A 20,180-nucleotide genomic window follows, 5' to 3' on the forward strand; every position below is an offset into this window, starting at 1 on the left:
AGTGCAAGCGCACGTTCGAGTTCCCGCATAGTAAAGGGGGCATTATAAGTTTCCAGATTCAGCAAGTGGAAGGAAGGTCGCCGAGCCTCTTCTGCCTCTTTCCTGGGAAGGAAGGCAGGGTGGTAATGGGCGGAGCTTGAAACCTCCGCGAAAAAGCGGCCGAAGGCGTTGGAGACAGCCACAGGATCAACAAGGACCTCATTACCTGAAGTCAGGCCAGGTACCAAGGAGTGGGCCTTAATGCCCGACAGCCAGCGCAGGCCACCCCAAACGACAGAAGAGGGAGTAAAACTGTTAAAGGAGCTGGTGAAAGAGGCCCAACAAGCTTTTTTGCTGTCTTTGATGACTCTACGGCATTGCGCTCGGAGTCGTTTGTATCCAATACAATTCGCCAACGTAGGATGGCGGCGAAAGGTGCGTAAAGCACGTCGTTGAGCACGGATAGCATCTCTACAAGCCTCATTCCACTAGGGGACGGAAACGCGACGTGAAGAAGAGGTAGTATGAGGAATGGAATGTTCGGCAGCATTGATGGTAACAGCCGTGAGGTATTCGACCTGACTGTCACAACTGAGAAAATCGTGGTCCGGAAAGGTCGCTAGGGAGGAGTAAAGTCCCCAGTCAGCTTTCGGTATGTTCCAGCTCGAAGGACGTGGGGATGGAGTGTGGTGCAGGAGACGAACGACACAGGGGAAGTGGTCGCTCGAATAGGTGTCAGAAAGGACATACCACTCGAACCGACGGGCAAGAGTGGTAGAACAGATCGAAAGGTCCAAGTGGGAGTAGGTATGAGTAGAGTCCGACAGGAAAGTCGGGGTGCCAGTATTGAGGCAGAGAAGATTGAGATGGTTGAAGACATCCGCCAAGAGGGAGCCTCTTTGACAGGATGCAGGAGAGCCCCAAAGGGGATGATGGGCATTGAAGTCGCCAAACAATAAAAACGGCGGAGGAAGCTGAACAATCAGGTGCATCATGTCAGCCCGACTAACTGCGGATGACGATGTAGACGGTACAAACGGAAAAAGTAAAGGCAGAAAGAGTAATACAGACAACTATTGCTTGGAGTGGGGTGGTCAATGGGATGGGATGGTAATAGACATCGTCCCAAACGAGCAACATGACCCTACCATGAGGTGGAATACCGTCCACAGGGGTGAGGTCATACCGCTCCGAGGTATAGTGGGTAAAGGCAATATGGTCAGTTGGGCGCAACTTGGTTTCCTGGAGACCAAGGACGAGTGGACAGTGCAGGCGGAGGAGCAGTTGTAATTCCTCCTGATTAGATCGAATACCTCTTATGTTCCAATGTAACAAGGCCATCGCTAGTCAGAAAAAAGGGGGAACGAGACAGGGGAAGAGCTGGTCACCTCGACGGCCGCGGAGGGCCAGGTTTCGAGGGAACAATGCTACAACCGGCGGGAGGCGGATCCTTTTCCATCGAGTCATCGCCAGCTGCGGCCGCTGTCCCGGGTTGCGTAGGAGGGGCAGCATCATTTGCCGACGAGAGGCCAGCTGAGCGCCTGGCAGCAGAGCGTCCCGGCGAAACTGAGGACGGCCGGGAGCAGCGACTCACGGATGGAGCGTCAGACGAAACGCGCCGGGGTGGAGAGGCGGATAAGGACTTCTTCTTGGAGGCCTTCTGGGAAGTCCGATGAGGCACGGGGATGGTGGGCTGGACCCGAAGAAGGTCCTCACGCGCGGGGTCCGTTTTGGAACGCCGGACCTCGGAAGCTGGGGTCCGGAACGTTTCCCCGATGGACGCCTGAGAAGAGGATCGCTTCTCAGGCGGCAGTGGGGGGGGTGGCCCCTGGGGCAGAGGTCGCGGGGGAGGAGGATTTGGGAGGCAGAGGCATAGACCCCGGATGGGGGGAGGAGGTGGAGGGGGGACAGGATAGGGGTGAGGATACTGTGGAAGGAGTGGACACGACTGAGGCAAACGAAGTTGTCAACGTCACGGGATGGAGGCGGTCATACTTCTTCCTGGCCTCAGAATAAGAGAGACGATCCAAAGTTTTGAGTTCTTGAATCTTCTTCTCCTTCTGATACGCGGGGCAGTCTAAAAATCTAGGCGAGTGGATGCCAGGACAATTAACGCACCGAGGTGGTGGGGTGCATGTATGTTCCTCACGAAGAGGACGTCCACAATCGCCACAAAGGGGCTCAGCCTCACACCGTGACGACATGTGCCCAAAGCGCAAACACCGAAAGCAGCGCATAGGAGGCGGGACGTAAGGTCGCACGTCGCACCGGTAGCACATCACCTTTACCTTCTCCGGGAGAACGTCCCCCTCGAAGGCGAGGATAAAGGCCCCGGTGTCGATGCGACGGTCTTTGGGGCCGCACTGGACTCGCCGGACGAAATGCACGCCTCAGCGCTCCAGGTTGACCCTGAGCTCCTCGTCAGATTGCAGTAGGAGGTCCCGATGAAAAATAACCCCCTGCGTCCTATTCAGTGCCAGATGCGGGACAATGGTCGCACGCCTGGAGCGCCGCCGACTGTGTGGCCGAGGTGGTCTTTATAAGAACGGACCCCGAACACATTTTACTGAGAGCCTCGATTTCCCCGAAGATGTCCTCGATGTGCTGAACAAAGAACATGGGCTTGGAGGTGGCGAACGTCCCCCCATCGGTCCGAGAACAGACTAAATGGCAGGGGAAGTACTTCGCCCCAAGCCGGCGGGCCTGTCCTTCCTCCCAGGGAGTGGCCAAGGGGGAAAGGGCAGGAGAACCAGAACCAGAGACAGTACCTTTCTTTTTATAAGACTCGGCCGCAGAGCGACCTGATACATGTTGACGTTTCATCTGCGAAACGTCCGCCCCGATACCACCCACTCCGACCAGGGGCTCTCCCCACGGGTGCCACCCAGCCTCAGCAAGGGCCACCTGGCAGGAGTCCTGATGCCCCAAGGAGACGGGCATCTACTCCTTGGCCGACGTGGGGAGGGTGCAGCTCAGGTATCGGCAGTACGATCCCTGTGTTGTCAGGGGGCTACAACCTAGAGGGTACATGACAACCCCACCACAACGGGCTGGCTACCGTGCTGGATTTCGGGTGCCATGGAAAGTCCATCATGATCGTAGGTGCAGATGGGGACAGATGGGGACGCACTATGGGCGTAACTCGTGCAACCCATCAGGCGTTTAGGCCCAATTTGAGGAATAGTGGGTGTGGTTACAACGCCGTTACAATGCTGAGTGCCAAGGTCTTAGTGCACTGAGGACCAGTGATACACCATGTAAGGCATCCTTCCCCAAAAGGCTCGTACTTCTGTAGAATTTTGAAAAATGGAGGTCAAACCCCAAGGGGGACCATCACATGGAAGGCCGAAACGGTTGAAACTCCTTTTAGTTGCCTCTTACGGCAGGCAGGAATATCTCGGGCCTATTCTTACCCCGGACCCGCAGGGGGGTCACGTACTTGGGGTTTCAACACTTCAGCAAACTGTCGCTGTGATCAATGCCCTTCCTCGCCCTACATCTGTTAAGGAACTGCAGGCCTTCTTGGGGAAAAATAGCATACTATCGCAAGTTTTTACTGTCTGCGGCTTCGGTGGCTCAGCCGTTGCATCGCCTGTTGCGTAAAAATGTGCCTTTTCACTGGTTCACGTTATGCGATGCGGCTTTCCAGAAATTGGAGACTATGCTGAAACAGGCCCCGTGCCTGGCTACTTATCGACCTGGCCAACATCTTGTTCTTGCCACAGACGCCTCTCAATATGGGGTCAGTGCAGTCCTTGCGCACCGTTTTTCTGACAGTTCGGAACAACCCATTGCTTATGCCTCCAAAACGCTCACGGATGCCCAACAAAAATATTCTCAAATTGAAAAAGAAGCTTTGGCCATTATTTATGCTCTTCATAAGTTTGGTGTTTTTCTCTATGGCTCTAAATTTCATCTTGTTACGGATCACAAACCACTTGTTGCCTCCATCAACGTCACTTCCCGACAAGGCTGCACACCACCTCCAGCGTTGTGCTCTTTACTTGTCTCATTCCAATTATGAGATTCATTTCTGGCCAGCAGCTCAATATGCAAATGCTGATGCTCTGTCTCGCTTTCCCATGGGTCCTGATCAGGCATTCGATAGGGACGAACTTTTGTGTTTCCACCTGGATGTTGCCAAGCAGCGGGTTGTGGACGGGTTCCCTATCACTGGGGACAGGCTGGCGGCTGCTACGAGTTCTGACCCTACCCTCTCCCGGGTTTTACACTGTATTCAGAAGGGTTGGCCAGATCGCCCGTCCGCTAAGACTTCTGATCCGTTGCGGAACTACTACGCTTTGCGCTACCGCCTCATGGCTAGGGATGGTGTTATCCTCCTCTCCACTGACAATGCTTCGCCGCGTGTCGTGGTACCTGCGTCTTTGCGTGCTTCGGTCTTGCGCCTCCTTCACCAAGGGCACTGGGGTGTGTCTCGCACAAAATCTCTGGCGCGCCGTCATGTGTACTGGCCTGGCATCGACTCTGAAATAGCACACATGGTCACGGCCTGCGGCCCTTGTGCGTCACAGGCCGCTGCCCCGAAGTCATCTTTGTCACCGTGGCCTTCGCCTGAGAAGCCCTGGGAGCGCATTCATGCTGACTTTGCGGGACCCTTTTTAGGTACTTACTGGCTCCTCGTAATTGACGCCTACTCTAACTTTCCTTTCATTGTCCGTTGCATGTCGCCTACCACCGCGGCAACCACCAGTGCTCTCGCTGCATTTTTTCTTTGGAAGGCCTCCCCTCTACTCTTGTTACTGATAATGGTCCGCAATTTGCCTCTTCCGAATTTGCGGATTTTTGTGCTCGTCACGGCGTTACGCATGTCATGGCCCCGCCGTTCCATCCACAATTCAACGGTGAGGCTGAACGACTGGTCCGCACATTTAAGGCTCAGATGCGGAAACTTCTGACTTCTTCTGCTGCTGACGATGCGATTCTCCAGTTTCTGGCATCTTACCGTTTCACCTCACCCCCATGGGCGACCACAGCCCGGCTGAGCTCTTACATGGCCGACAGCCCCGCACGCTACTTCATCTTCTGCGGCCTCCCACCTCACAGCCGCAGGTGCCTTCCCTTGGCCGGTTCACTACCGACGACCTCGTCTGGGTATGGGGATATGGCAGGCGGTCAAAATGGAGCCTGGGCCGCATCTTAAGACACCGTGGCAGACGCCTGTATGAAATCCAGATGGACACGGGTGTTGCAGTGCGTCATTCGGACCAGCTTCGGCCTCGTGTGCCAGCAACGCCTGTTCCAAATGCCGCTACACCACTTTTGGCCCTACCTGACGCTCAGGATCTTGGTATCTCTCAGTACTCACAACGCAGCCCTCTCACCGTCATCGCGATGCCAGCACAAGAATGGACGCCACCAGGAGACGTGCCCATGCAGGAACCGGATGACCATCCTCTGTCAGAGCAAATCTACTCGCCTCCTCCTCCGACACATCGCCCATGTCTCCTGTCATATCAACTGGACTTGCTGCAACGGGCAGATTGGTGCAGGGGGCCCCCAGCAGATTCGACCCCTACGTCTCCTTATATGTGTTGTGTCGTTCTGAAATATATTTATTAAACTTGACGTTATAACAGTTACATTCCATCCTTGATTTTCCATTGTTTAAACAAAATTAGACCATTCTTGTGAAATGTGTGTGTTAATTTTCAACATACATATATGACATCTAACTCGTTGATCATGTTTAAGAAAATTTATGCCATGAAGAACCAAATAAACTGTATACATTATTACAGTCAGACAAAGGTTAGGTTTGGAATTCTTGGTTTGTTGAAGACATTGCTCGCAGTTATTTCTGGGGAAGAGTTATACTATGTTTACAGGTATATTTTAAACCAATCTCAGTCTTGCTTCAGAAGCTGCCAAGACTACTCATATAACCAAAACCGCAAGAAAATCCAACTGGGATGACCTTTCACAATAAAAAATCCTTAATATCAACTAGGTTAACAAAATTTTAGGCATAAAGGAAATGGCTTGGCAATGTGTTGGAGAGACAAAAGGAATATCCATACAATAATGACTAGGCATACTGCTGAGATGATCACCTTTACCTTTAGAGGAGACAGTAACAAGTGAAAATCACCCTTTGTTGTAGACAATATCGTAAGTTGGGGTTTGAATTGTGTGACTGGCAGCTGAGCATCAGCCTGAAGTGGTGAAGGAAAGAGAACCCTTGCATGACTTATGGTAATCATCTGAAGAAATCTTGCTGAGAATACAGATCTTTAAGTACTACATGGCACATGAAGATTCTCCACATTATGAACAGGAAAGCATTTTCTTAAGAAAATAATTGAGACAAGTAGTTAGGAAAGAAAAACAGTGTGCAGTGTGTTCTCTGATAGGCACAAAACTGAGTAGTGAATTCAAGATAGCACTGTACAGATTACACTATTTCAAAATTTATCATACAAAGCAGAAAACTGCTCCCTGACAGTCTCAAAATAAGATTATTGTACATACAACAAGCCATATTTTTGTGTGGCAAGATAGATGGTTTTTGGAAAATTCTGTGCATGTACTTTTCATCACTTTCTTTCCAAACAAACACAGTGTTATAAATAAATTAATTTATGAAAGTACATATTTTATGATTAAAGGAACAACTCACCAAATAGCAGAGACACTGGGTCACTCAACAGCCTCAGGGACAAGACCGAAAACTTGGTTAGCTTTTGCGATTTTTTGCAGCCGAATGTAGCTGGAGGAGAGGGGGCCAGCAGAGGCTGAGTGGTACCAAAGTTTTCAGTCTTGTTTGTGTGCCTGTTAACAACTCATTTCTTCTACTATTTGATGAGTTGCTACCTATACTGCTAAATTATTTAAATTCTGCCAGAATTTTTCATACCATATTTGCTTTATAGGAGTAAATTTTTATTCAAGAGCACATAATTACACACAACTTTAAAGTAGAAAGTCTTGACTTTTCAATAATATAAATGTTACTACTATACCAAATATTTTGGGAGGCGCAGTAGTTTGAAAACAATGAAATTCTTCACCACGACATTGCATAAAACATTTAATATTTTATTCACCTCTGCATACTGCTAAGGTCTTTCATAAATAAAGAGAAATCGTGTTATATTTTCCAGTGTCAGACAAGGTAAAAGGTTCAGATAAGAATAACACAGTCCTGAACTTTTAATAAAAAGTTTATTTATTCAAAACAGATTTTAGGAAATGATTGTTAAGTGACACATACAAAACATATTTAAAACCAGAACCATTACTGCTGTTTTATGTGCAGTTTGAGGGAGTTCAGCGATTCGTGAAAGAAGAAAATGGATCCTACGTACTTACAATTGCAGGACTTCAGAAAGTGAAGGTACATTATTGTCTTCAAGTACATCGCCATTTGTATACAAAAGTCCTCATGAGTATTTTCAGTCTTTCCCTTTTCCTGTTACAGGGGCCTATCTCATTTGGTATAACATTCTACGATCGTACTACAAGAAAATTACTCAACTCTTCAGTGTTAGACTTGGGCACTCCTTTAATTGTTCCAGCTGGGCTTTGGTATGATCCACATGAAGCTGAACTGGAGCAACTGTACAGGCTTTAAGGTGAAAAAGAAAAAATATTTGTGTGTATATATGTTTCATAAAAAAGTTCTCAAAATTATTTCTGTCATTTATACTTATCAAATACAATTTTCTTTACAAAGTATAATCTGCTAGTTTAAAATGATTCAATACATTTATAACCCACTGACACTCTACACCTTTAGTAAACTCTCTAATAAAACGGTAATTGCAAATAAACATTTTATCTCTGTATTCAGGTAACAGTCCCATGTTCATTGGAGGTACTATGCCTTGTTCTTTCAATTCTTGAAGGCCACGGAGAACATGATACACCATTGTTATTTCCACAAATCTCTTTTGGTTTTCTGTAACAAACAAAAGACTTTGCCTAGCAAGATATCACTAGTGGGTAGTCCTGCAAGTTAACAGAACATATACTTACCATCATCATCACTGAACATTACACCAATCTGATATGGGAATGAAAAGTATATATCCTCCTTGTTGACTGCCAACTCTTGTCGATGTTTCAGTGAAAATGAGGTAATATTTTTTTTCAGTTCTTTTATAGTGTCCTCGTGCACCAAGCCCTCCAGATTTTCAAAATCACTTTTTGGTAAATAAGCTGACACTGTTTCAACTGCCTGAGATTGAAAAAAAGAAAGTTTTGTCATTGTGTATTATAGTTATGTAATAAAGAAATACAGTTAGGAAATAAACAGTTAGAGCTATTCCATGTAATTAAAGGGAAATAACATTTTCCAAACAACTCATTTGCTTGTAATAACTGTCCTGACATTATACAATGTAAAAAAAAGTTTAAGGTGTGGCTTTCATAAATATAAATTCTCTCAGGACCACAGAATTGTCTGGGGAAGCCTGATTATGAATTACAATTATCGACCCCTTTACAAATATATTTGAACACTTTCCCAAATGTATTAATATTCAGTGCAAAGTAAATATACTGATTTTATGTGCTTTCCGCCATTCACAGAATTTAAACCTGCTTCATTGCACTTTCCATGGAGAAACCAAGTTTAGTGATACCACACAGACTAAAGGAGATAATTTAGGAGAGAACATGTGTCATTTCATTTTAACTCACAATAATTAACATACTCTGCTGTATCGTCATTTGTTGATCTACAGGCAGCTTTTGAGGTCACAACTGCTGCTTCTGCTGCTACTGAGCAGCAAACATACAGAACTGCATCTGCTTTATCGCAAATGGCAAGAATAAAATTCTACTATGTACTATGTCATTGTTTCATATTACAGTGTGCAACCATTTGTAAATATTCTGAGGAATACCTATACAATTACTTACAGACAGTCATTTGTCTTATGAAATCTACACAGATATTTTAGAATACGTACTTAAAAAACAAATTTTTGTTAAACCTCAGGTAATGTCAGTATTGTAGGACTATGTTATCTTGGAAACATATTTATACCCTGAACAAGCAAGAGCGCCTGGTGATGATTGCAGCACTGTACCATATAGCACACAAAAATAATTTGAGGGGGCATTCAATAAGTAATGCAACACTTTTTTTCTAAAAGCAGGTGGGTTTTGTTCAAAATTCCAACATGCAGGGATGCCCACTTTGTACCACCCTACTGGTTGACGTTGAAGTCAATGTCTTGCTTCACCAATAACCTTCCCATCATCCACATACTGCTTCTTACAGAGTGAATTGTTCATTGAACTGAACATATGAAAGTCGGAAGGTGCTAGATCTGGGTTGTAGGGAAAATTAGGAAGAATAGTCAAATGAAGTTTCATGAGCTGCTCTCAGGTGCACAGATTTGTGAGATACCTTGTATTATCATGGAGAAGGAGAATTTCGTTTGCATTTTTGTGGTGATGACAAACACACTGATGTCGTTTCTTCAATTTCCTGAGGGTAGCACAATACACTTCAGGAGATGATCATTGCACAATGATGGAGGACATCAAACAGAATAACCCCTTCATAGTCCCAGAAGACCACCACCATGACTTTACCATCTGAGGGTGCGGCATTGAACTTTTTTTTGGCACCACTCCATGGATTGCAGTTTTGTTTCTGGTTCGAAGTGATGGACCCATGTATTATCATCTGTGATTCTCAACAAAAAATTGTCACAATTAACCTCTTAACCGGCAAGAAATTCTGCAGAGATGGTCCATTGTTGCTCTTGTATTAGGTGGTGAGGAACCCAGTGGACATACACCTTCGAGTATCCCAACTGGTGGACAACTGTGTCAGCACTGCCAATAGAGATGTCCAGTTGTGCAGTAAGATGTTCGTTTGTGACCCGTCAATCACCTTGAATGAGAGTGCCACACATTCCAACAATGTAGGATTATCAGCTGCGTAGAGCTGGCCAGCATGCCACAGGTCAGACAGGTTTGCACGACCTTCTTGTTATTATGACAGATGCCTCACCCAACAACTCACCATGCTTTTCTTCACTGGCAGGTGTCCACAGACATTCTGCAAGCACCTATTAATATCTGTGATGCGAAAGGTTATGTATAGCACCACCACCTATCAGAACCTCATAAGTATGTAGGGGTTAACGAAGGAATATTCCATGATGGCCCACAACAAATTCTGCATTTTTTTTCTTTCAACTGAAATTGGCTGCAAAAAACAACGTGTAGCATTGCTTATTGAATACCCCTTGTGGAGCACTTAACTATATTATTATACAGAGGAAAGACTAAAAAAATTAGTGAGCATTTCCTGGGCAGGAAGTACATAATTTTATTCTTTAACAGAATGTTCACCCCGATAAACAGTTTCAGCAAACTAATTTTTTAAGATTGTGTACCATAACTTAATTACAGAAATGACATCATGTAATATACTGGCAGCCAATTATCACATGCCACAGTAAACTGTAAATATCGCACTAGGATTATGCCATTTCTCTTCGAATGTTAGCGGGCATGCAAATAAAATGGATGGGAACATATTTTGTAGTGCTTCCTCCGTGATAACTACAAACCAGTGTTAAGTACTGAAATGATGGTCAGTGTCCTTAAGATCAACTCTGAGAAGGGATGCAGTTGTGTTTTCGACTGTGCATGCTCTGATGTGATGCCATCCTTTCCACCACAAGTGCTATGTTGTTCACAGCACCAGGTCACTGTTTTTGTTTGAAACTGAGTGTATCACATTGTGCAAGCGTAAAGTATTAGGAATTTTCGAGGAGCAGTTGTCGTAACAGCATCATGGTCGAGTGGTCAAGTGCACTGACTGGCAATTGATTGGCTCAGGTCAGATTCCTGCTGCCACCAACCTTTCTTTTTTTATTATTATGTCATTCCTTGCAATGTTAAATTATAAATTACAAAATTTAAATATATTTAAACAGTTCAACTTCTATATACAAAATAAGTATATTCGATGTAGTTAAAATTACTACCCTTTTATGTCAAAAGGCTTAGACCATCACATTGTAGCACATTGGTAGAGCTTTGCACGAGCCACCACTGATTTTGGCTAAAGGTCATTACCCAGCACAAATTTTTGTTAACAGCAACCCCATGCATCTACCTCCACATGAGTAAACATTATTACAAATATTATTTTTTGACACTGTGCTTGTAACTGTTGCTGTTAACAGAATTGTATGCTGGATAATGGTCTTTGACTGCAGCTGGTCGTACTATAAAGAGTAAATTGAACAGTAGCTTAAATTGTTACATGATATCATTTCTACTATTGTACAGGAAATTGAATTGTCATATAGTGACAAGATTGGAAATGTAACACTGTTTTTTCAGGTAATCGCTTTCCTTGGTCAGATCAGTAGTTGAACAGCACTTCCTTAATTGTGGTAGCTACTTGTAACAGAACATCCTCTACTGCCACTGTCCTCTTTCCTGACTAGTAAGAGTCTACACAGGTCTGACCAAGTTGTATTGTATGTACTTGGGTTTTAATCTTACTATGGTATACCAATAGCCATCAAGGAACAATTTACTTCCTTTAATCCTGCCTGTCCCCACCCATCCTCAATAACATAGTTCTTAAGACCTGCCTTGCAGACATACTACCTCCAGTATTTCCATTTTCCTTCACTTCAATAAAACGCAATGCTCCTAAACAGCCTCATGACATTTTTCTTCAGCCTACCTTCCAATAATCTAGCTCAAACAGAAATCTCAGCCTGTAAGTTGATTCACTGGCAGTGTTGAAGCTAGGTTTAAGTATGATTACTTGTAAAGGATTTCTTTACTTCCTTCAGTGAAAACCTTCCCTTGTTGCCCACTTCATTGGCTTCAGCTAACTCAAAGCATACAGTTGATTATGTCTCGCATAGTTCCAATCTCCCTCCTACTGTGATGCACTCTCCACTTTCTCTCAGACACACTGTGGTAAATTCTATGTATTCCTGATCTTCAAGCTTTCATCACATCCCATCCTTAAATCCCTTTACAGTGAGTCTAACATCACACTTTAAACCAATACTGACCTTCAGAAAACATTAAGTCCAACTAAAAAAAAATTTATTATTTTTACACTTACAACTCCTAACCGTTTGCCTTTTCGCCAAGCTCCAAAACCATACTTCACTAGCATCTTTCTAATGGTCTTTCCCCATGTAGCTATTTACAGTGCTGGTGAAAACATAACCCCTAGCTTCATTTAGCAGCAGCTTCAACTAACTGTCTGTAGCCTCTTCCTACTTCTACGATACTAATCATTTCGACCAACAAATTTTTAAAATTCTTGTCGCATTACCATCAGATTTCTTGTTTACCACTGTGTGTGCTAAATCTCTGTACATTAACATCCACTAGACCCAAAACCTCATGGTACTCTTTCACAGTACCATTTTCACACTAACAACTCACCATCATTCATCCTTTGAAAGTCTAATCTGGAATCAAATCTAAATAATTGGCATAAGTATTTGCACGGTGCCATTCTGTGCCAATCTATTTATGGGAACTTCCTTTTCATTCAACATCTTAAACCAGTTGTTTGCTTCAGACTCATTAATGACATCTTCATGATCAAAACTGCTTGTGCTCTTTCCTACATAATCTCATCCCCAACTCTGAAATTCTTTTCATTCAGTCCTTCTCATCTTAACCAGCTTTCATGCTTGATATTGCTCCCAAATCGCACCATAATAACTTATATCCATACAAAATATAGCAACTACCAACAACTGTCATCCACTCCACATTAAAACCATCCTCCCCCCTTTATAATATTGGCATCCATGAATAATACAAAAGCTTGCCAGGCACATAGCAAACTGTCCATGTAGCTGAAATTTGAATTTCCCACACCATTTCTCTATTAACACCTACAAGCATGTTGTGCTCTGAAGCAATACACCCAATATGTGTGTGTGTTTTTTTTTTTTTTTTTTTTTAAATTGATTGCAGCTTCAATTATGTTTTTGCTTGCTGTGTGATGAGGGATATTCTACCCATAATCCTTCCCTCATCACACAAAGTAATATTCTGCTCCCAGTTCTGTATCATGCAGAAAATTCCTTGTACAGAAAATTTAAGAGCAAAAACTTTTCCAAACATATTTCCATCATGGCAATGAAGTCACAGTCATTTACTATGGTGTTAATGGTAGGGTCATATCATCCACCAGCTACAATGTAATTACCCCCTCCCTCCCCCCCCCCCTCTCTCTCTCTCTCTCTCTCTCTCTCTCTCTCTCTCTCTCTCTCCCTCTCTCCTGACCTATTCTAGCTATTATCTTATTCAACCCTCATTTTGCTACTTCTGCTGCTAGCCATTCTGCCTCTACCCATAGGCAACCAGTCACTATCGTCTCGCCTACAACATGTGAGAAAGAAGAAAGAGAACCTAATTGAAAAAAATCCATTAGCTCTAAAACAAATAAAATTGCCTGTATTATTTTGTGTGTGTGTGTGGGGGGGGGGGGGGGGGGGCACGTGTGTGCACCACACATCAATCAGTTGCACTGAGTAGCTGCCTATCATTTTGTTTTTGGTTTTCCATCTTGAAATTACCATTACCACAATATTCAATCAATGCATTCCGTTTAAGATCACTACAAATATATGTTGTGCTTTAAATAAGTGAAGTATTGTCGAAATTTCCCATTATTTCAATTTTGTAGAATTGGAGATAATATAATGTCAGCCATCTATGTGACTGGATCTGTTTGTATAATATCATCTAAGTACTCCTATTATCAGTTCATCGACTGAAATATGAGTGATGTGCCAGGAGAAGCACAGAGACATTAACCAATGTTCACAGCCTCCTTAATTGAATTTATGGCAAAAACTCATAATAAAACTACTTTCTCATGCAAGAACATTGGAGAATTAGCATAACTCTTTCTTAATGAAGCAACGAAACCTCTAAACCAGAGGTTCCCAAACTGGTGGGCGCACCCCCCTGGGAGGGCGTGATGATGTTGCAAGGGGGGCGCGGGTGTAGTTAGCGGTATAAACCCAATATTTCTTTTTAATATCAACATTTTAATAAAAATGAATGTGCAGGTATTAATGATAGATTATGGTGCTAAATGCAATCGTTCAACGTCCCACTTCCCGCAATCCTATCTCAATAACCTATCCTAGAACATACAGCTTTTGAAGATCACGTTTAGAATGTCACACACAGAAACTCACAAAATTACGAAGGCGATATGCGTTAATTCTAATATATCAGATTTGTAAATAACTTACTTCTGACAATTGGAAAACAGAAAAGTCAGGTATTAACTATTCCGTACATTTGTACACATAAACTGAACGTAATCATATTATAACTTTTAGCCGTAGTAGGCTATGTTCATCAGAGTAACAATCACTTATACTGCGTAACTGCAAAAATGCCGTTTTATTACCCTGTCAACCCGCGGATCCCCATGTGATGCGATTACATTCACTTTAACAGACTGTATACGCTTCAAATGAACTGGCGGGTTCGTAATTTGGATGCCAGGGTTATGCCCTTTGTCACCAGAAAAATGTCCACGACGTGAATGCGAAACTAGTACACATGTTCGTTCTGAGCAGAGTACTTCACGCCGTTCTGGAAACATTGTAGTGAGTGCTAACAATGCAACATAACCCATCTAGGTAGACAATGAAGTCAATTAGTGAGGCTATTTTTTTTTTTTTTTTTTTTTTCAAACGGTCAGTACTGCAGCTCTTTCATTCGGATTTCTTATCTGACAAAACAGTTATTTTTCTTCTGCCTTTTTGAAATACGGCATAATTTCGTTGGAAATTAGTGTACGTTCTTTGCTGCGACAATGGCTTCTTTTGGTACGAGTACAGAGATAACTGCTTGGCACTGTGCACAGTTTCCAGCGATGTGTGAGGTGTATCCATGACCTTACTTAATTACTGTGAAACGTATAATGTTTCGTTTATAAGTAACGAAAGATACAGGTACGAAAATGATTTTCGCATAAAACTCCAGGCTGCACTGCTCAGAACAGCACCGCAGAACAGGTAGCAAATTCTTAGGGTGCCTGTGGGCTGTTTCTGCCCTAATCTGGGAAAAGCCTGGTTCTCCCAGCAAGAGCCCTGCTCGGCCACCAGGTCGCAGACAGACAGTGCACTGAATACCTGCGCTGTGGCTGGACTTCCCGTTCTTCGCCCCACTCCTCACAGGCAGTCATCTGAGGTGCCGACAGATGACAGTAGCTTTCCTTTATTTCAGTTGGTTGCTTGCAGTTGTTGACACATCTGATGTATTGGATTTTGCTTAAATCGCATTGAATCTTTCACAGTTGTGCCTCAGTAAAATCAGTGTTAGTGCGAAATTATACTGTTAACTTCTTGTTTTCTTTTTACTTCACCATGACTGTCGTGAAAAAACGTAAATATAATGATGATTATGTCAAATACGGTTTTGCTTCTATACAAAAAAAAATGGTGTTGACCAGCCGCAATATGTTATTTGCTATGAGGTATTGAGCAATGATTCCATGAGACCTTCTCATCTGGAAAGCCATTTGTGGGCAAAGCATGGTGCATTGAAAGAGAAGCCGAAGGAATTTTTTGCTGCAGAATGTGATAATTTGAAACAGATGAAGTTGGACACTGCTGGATCCTTCGCTCAGACATCAGAAAAGGTACTGGAAGCCTCATATGAGTTATCGCTACTTATTTCAAGGACCAAGAAAAGTCATATTATCGTAGAGACACTAGTCAAACCCTGTTTGTTGAAAGCTGCTGATATTGTTCTTGGGTCAGAAAGTAAACAAAAACTTTCAAAAATACCACTTTCTGACAATACTGTGAAACTTCGGATTGATGATATGGCGGAAGACATACAAAATCAATTAGTTACGCCGTCAAACAATCACAGTTTTTCGCAATACAGTTAGACGAGGGTACCGACGTTGCGAATTGTTGCCAACTGCTAGCTTTTGTTCGCCATATAGAAAATGAAGCAATTAAAGAAGAGTTGCTGTTTTCTACAGAGTTAAAGACAACTTCAAAAGCAATTCATATAATGGCAGCCGTCCCTGAATTCTTTTGTAAAAATGAGTTATGATGGCAGAAACTGATAGGCGTATGCACAGACGGCGCTCCATCAATGCTTGGATGTCGCTCAGGATTCGTGCAGATGGTCAGAGAAAAAAACCCTAGTGCTACTGCTATCCACTGTGTAATACACCGTCAAGCATTGGCAGCTAAGACACTTCCAAGGGAACTCAATGATATCTTGAAATTGTGCATCAAAATCGTGAATCATATTAAAAAGAGTGCGTTAAATTCCAGATTATTTACGGCTCTTTGTGAAGACTTGGGAGCAGAGTATAAAACACTTATTTCATACAGAAGTATGCTGGCTCGCAAAAGGAAATATGCTAGGAAGATTATTTGAACTTAGAGACGAAGTGATGCAGTTTTTGTAAAATAACAAACAAACTGAATTGTATGTGGAATTTAGAAAGCCCGGTGTTCATGTTGCATTGGCTTATGTGTCAGATATTTTCGAATCTTTAAACACATTGAATTTGAAATTACAAGGTGGAGAGTCAAACATAATTTTTCATCGGGATGCCATCAAAGCATTTACTGATAAGTTGCAACTATGGAAACATAAAATTTTAGCCTGCAATTATTCCTGCTTTCCCAGATTGTTTGGAATCCTGGAAGAAGCCCGACTTCACAGTGATTTTAAGGATATTGATACTAACAAGGGAACCTCCCCAATGCATGCCCCCCCCCCCTCAGATTTAGTTATAAGTTGGCACAGTGGATAGGCCTTGAAAAACTGAACACAAATCAATCGAGAAAACAGGAAGAAGTGGTGTGGAACTATGAAAAAAATAAGCAAAATATGCTAAATGAGTAGTCCATGCGCAAGATATGCAACATCCAGGATTCTCAGAGCTCAAGAGCGTCGTGGTCCCGTGGTTAGCGTGAGCAGCTGCGGAACGAGAGGTCCTTGGTTCAAGTCTTACCTCGAGTGAAAAGTGTAATTTTTTATTTTCAGACAATTATCAAAGTTCACGCACTCACACATAATTAACTTTGCTCTCCAAAATTCCAGGACATTTTCAGATTTGCTTGGACATATGCAGGATTTGACGGTCTACACACGGAAAAATGTGAAAACGTTAAAAACATATGTTTTGACAGAGCACAGGGAGAACTGTGCGACTGTGAAACTGTTTCATTCATTTGTTGCAGTTTATGTGACAAACTCTTATGTTTTCATCACTTTTTTTGCGAGTGATTATCACATCCACAAGAAAACCTAAATCGGGCAAGGTAGAATCTTTAAGCCTTTATTTTGGGTGAAATATCTCACAGTGTATCCCAGCACAGCAGAACAAGCACTGAAACGGTATTTACCATTTTCAAGCACTTATTTGTGCGAAAGAGCATTTTCAGCGGTAGTGGCGATAAAAAATAAGCTTAGAAGCAAACTCAGTATTGCCAATGATTTACGTTGCGCAGTTTTTACTAGTCAGCCAAGAATTCAAAATCTTGTAAAAAATATGCAAGCTCATCCTTCACATTGATTTATTAGTTTGTTTCTTGCCATATGTGTGTGGAAATAACATTTTTATAATAAATACGTCCCATTATAAGAGAACTTGTTATTTTTCTCCTAACTATCCTTACATGTAGGTAATACTGTAAAATTATAAAAAAACTATTTCGAAGAAACAGTATAAAATAAACATAGTGAATCTGATTTAGATATAAATACTGCGTGTGATCCTTATGGATTCTGATGTTACGCGTGTTATGTTATTTCAACTAATAATAGTATTTCTTCTGGATGAAGACACAGCGAAAGTTTATCCTAGATATGGCAAGCGAAGAGTAGTCCTAAAATCACATACTGGTGAATAAATGGTGTGCAGCAAGGGAGTGTAATCATGGTAAGGAAGTTGTTTTATTCATATTTTTTAAAGTTCTGTGTAGTCTGCAAAATTATTTCGTAAAACTTATTTTTTATTTTTTGTTTGGTTCTGAGAACTGGGCGTTTGTCGCCGTTCGGTAACTGTCGTCGTTGACATAAATGCCAACCTATGCGCAATGACAATGGGGAGTGCTATAGGCGTACAAATCAGTGGTGTTTGTTAACAACGTGATTGAGTGACTATTTTTTATAATGAGTGAAAGTAATAAGCTAGACTCAACTTAAAATAATGACCCGCATCTGCTAATCTGCAAAGGTCGCAAATATTTTTCCTTGTTTACCAAGGACTTTCTTTACTTTAGGAGTGGCTTATAATCACTAGAGTAGACTGCTGACGTAATAACTGCGACTCGATACATTAACAGCCCACCATGTTACATGACGTCACCATCACAAATTTTTCAATAGTTTCTTGATAATTAATAAAATTCTCTATATTTTTTTAGGGGGGGCATGGAAGTTTTCGTTTCGGCAGAAGGGAGGCGTGACAAACAAAAGTTTGGGAACCTCTGCTCTAAACCCACATACAATAGCAGTATCAATTGTCTCAACCTCTTCAAGTAGGCTATTCAGCACATTTAATCAATTCAAATACCTACTTCTTTGGAGTCCATTCAATTTCACAATGAACAACTACTAAAGAAAAAAAAAAATGCTAGTACCTTCTTTCTTCTTTTGGGTGGATGAAACATTTCAATCATGTGGTTTGGCTGGCTCCTGTAGTGATATTCCAGAATGATACTTGTTCTTGTTTCTAAGCTAGTCATATCACATTCATTGGAAACTTTGAAATTGCTTTCATTCATTAGCGATCTCTGAAATGCTACACAGTTTTCTCATGCCAAGATCTTCATTTAATAGCTTCCTAAATGTTTTTCTGCTGGTGTTTATTTAATTCTCTGCATCAAACAGTGATTCATAGCAACATAAAACAAAATGCCTAATAAACATTCTGACTAATTCATGAGTAAGATGGAAAGAGAAGTGTTCTGTTCTAAATACAGAGCATTGTTGTGGGAAAGCTTATATGCTGCCTAAGTTGATTAATACCCTTTAACTTTACCTTCGAAGCTAATTAAAAACATTTATAAAAATAGAAGAGTAATCGTATAAAGTACTTGCAGTAAAGAAGATATTAGGGTAAGAAAAGTAAACTAGATATTAACAATCTTCCCTCTATTTTGTACAATAGTGCTTTTTTATCTAACAGTTATTACATGCAATTTGTTCCCATCATGCTGTGCTTCACAATGTACAAGGTAACCAAAAAGACTAGCCCAAAATGTTTTCTGCATTTCATGGCAACATAACCTAAATAACAAACTATTTAGAAAACTATTCAAAATTAGTCCAAATACCAAAAAACATTGCACAAATTAAGTTACTTATGTATGTATTTAAAAAGGGAAATGGATAGGTTAAAGTTAGATATAGTGGGAATTAGTGAAGTTCGGTGGCAGGAGGAAGAAGACTTTTGGTCAGGTGATTACAGGGTTATAAATACAAAATCAAATAGGGGTAATGCAGGAGTAGGTTTAATAATGAATAAAAAAATAGGAGTGCGGGTTAGCTACTACAAACAGCATAGCATTATTGTGGCCAAGATAGACACAAAGCCCATGCCTACTACAGTAGTACAAGTTTATATGCCAACTAGCTCTGCAGATGATGATGAAATTGATGAAATGTATGACGAGATAAAAGAAATTATTCAGGTAGTGAAGGGAGACGAAAATTTAATAGTCACGGGTGACTGGAATTCGTCAGTAGGAAAAGGGAGAGAAGGAAACATAGTAGGTGAATATGGATTGGGGGGAAGAAATGAAAGAGGAAGCCGCCTTGTAGAATTTTGCACAGAGCATAACTTAATCATAGCTAACACTTGGTTCAAGAATCAGAAAAGAAGGTTGTATACCTGGAAGAATCCTGGAGATACTAAAAGGTATCAGATAGATTATATATTGGTAAGACAGAGATTTAGGAACCAGGTTTTAAATTTTAAGACATTTCCAGGGGCAGATGTGGATTCTGACCACAATCTATTGGTTATGAACTGCAGATTGAGACTGAAGAAACTGCAAAAAGGTGGGAATTTAAGGAGATGGGACCTGGATAAACTGAAAGAACCAGAGGTTGTAGAGAGTTTCAGGGAGAGCATAAGGGAACAATTGACAGGAATGGGGGAAAGAAATACAGTAGAAGAAGAATGGGTAGCTCTGAGGGATGAAGTAGTGAAGGCAGCAGAG

The 20,180-nt window shown here is 42.1% G+C and overlaps 2 protein-coding genes across 5 annotated transcripts in view; one reads left to right on the forward strand and one right to left on the reverse strand.

Moving 5' to 3' along the window:
- Positions 1–7,677, forward strand: part of LOC126260895 (mucosa-associated lymphoid tissue lymphoma translocation protein 1 homolog) — a 143,689-nt gene extending 136,012 nt beyond the window's left edge. For 2 of the 4 annotated variants that reach the window (XM_049958346.1, XM_049958345.1), the window contains one exon: positions 7,256–7,677. In XM_049958346.1, coding sequence (XP_049814303.1) covers positions 7,256–7,570 — 315 coding nt within the window. In that variant the 3' untranslated portion in view covers positions 7,571–7,677. The remainder of the gene's footprint in view (positions 1–7,255) is intronic. The other 2 variants (XR_007546658.1, XM_049958347.1) reach the window with 2 other exon arrangements.
- LOC126260896 (uncharacterized) overlaps positions 7,145–20,180 on the reverse strand; it is a 38,841-nt gene continuing 25,805 nt past the window's right edge. The window contains exons 2-3 of the mRNA XM_049958348.1: positions 7,975–8,176; positions 7,145–7,897 (exon numbers count right to left, since the gene is read on the reverse strand). Of these exons, the coding sequence (XP_049814305.1) occupies positions 7,665–7,897; positions 7,975–8,176 (435 nt within the window). The 3' untranslated portion in view covers positions 7,145–7,664. The remainder of the gene's footprint in view (positions 7,898–7,974; positions 8,177–20,180) is intronic.

This window comes from Schistocerca nitens, chromosome 5, assembly GCF_023898315.1.
Source record: "Schistocerca nitens isolate TAMUIC-IGC-003100 chromosome 5, iqSchNite1.1, whole genome shotgun sequence".
Taxonomy (NCBI): domain Eukaryota; kingdom Metazoa; phylum Arthropoda; class Insecta; order Orthoptera; family Acrididae; genus Schistocerca; species Schistocerca nitens.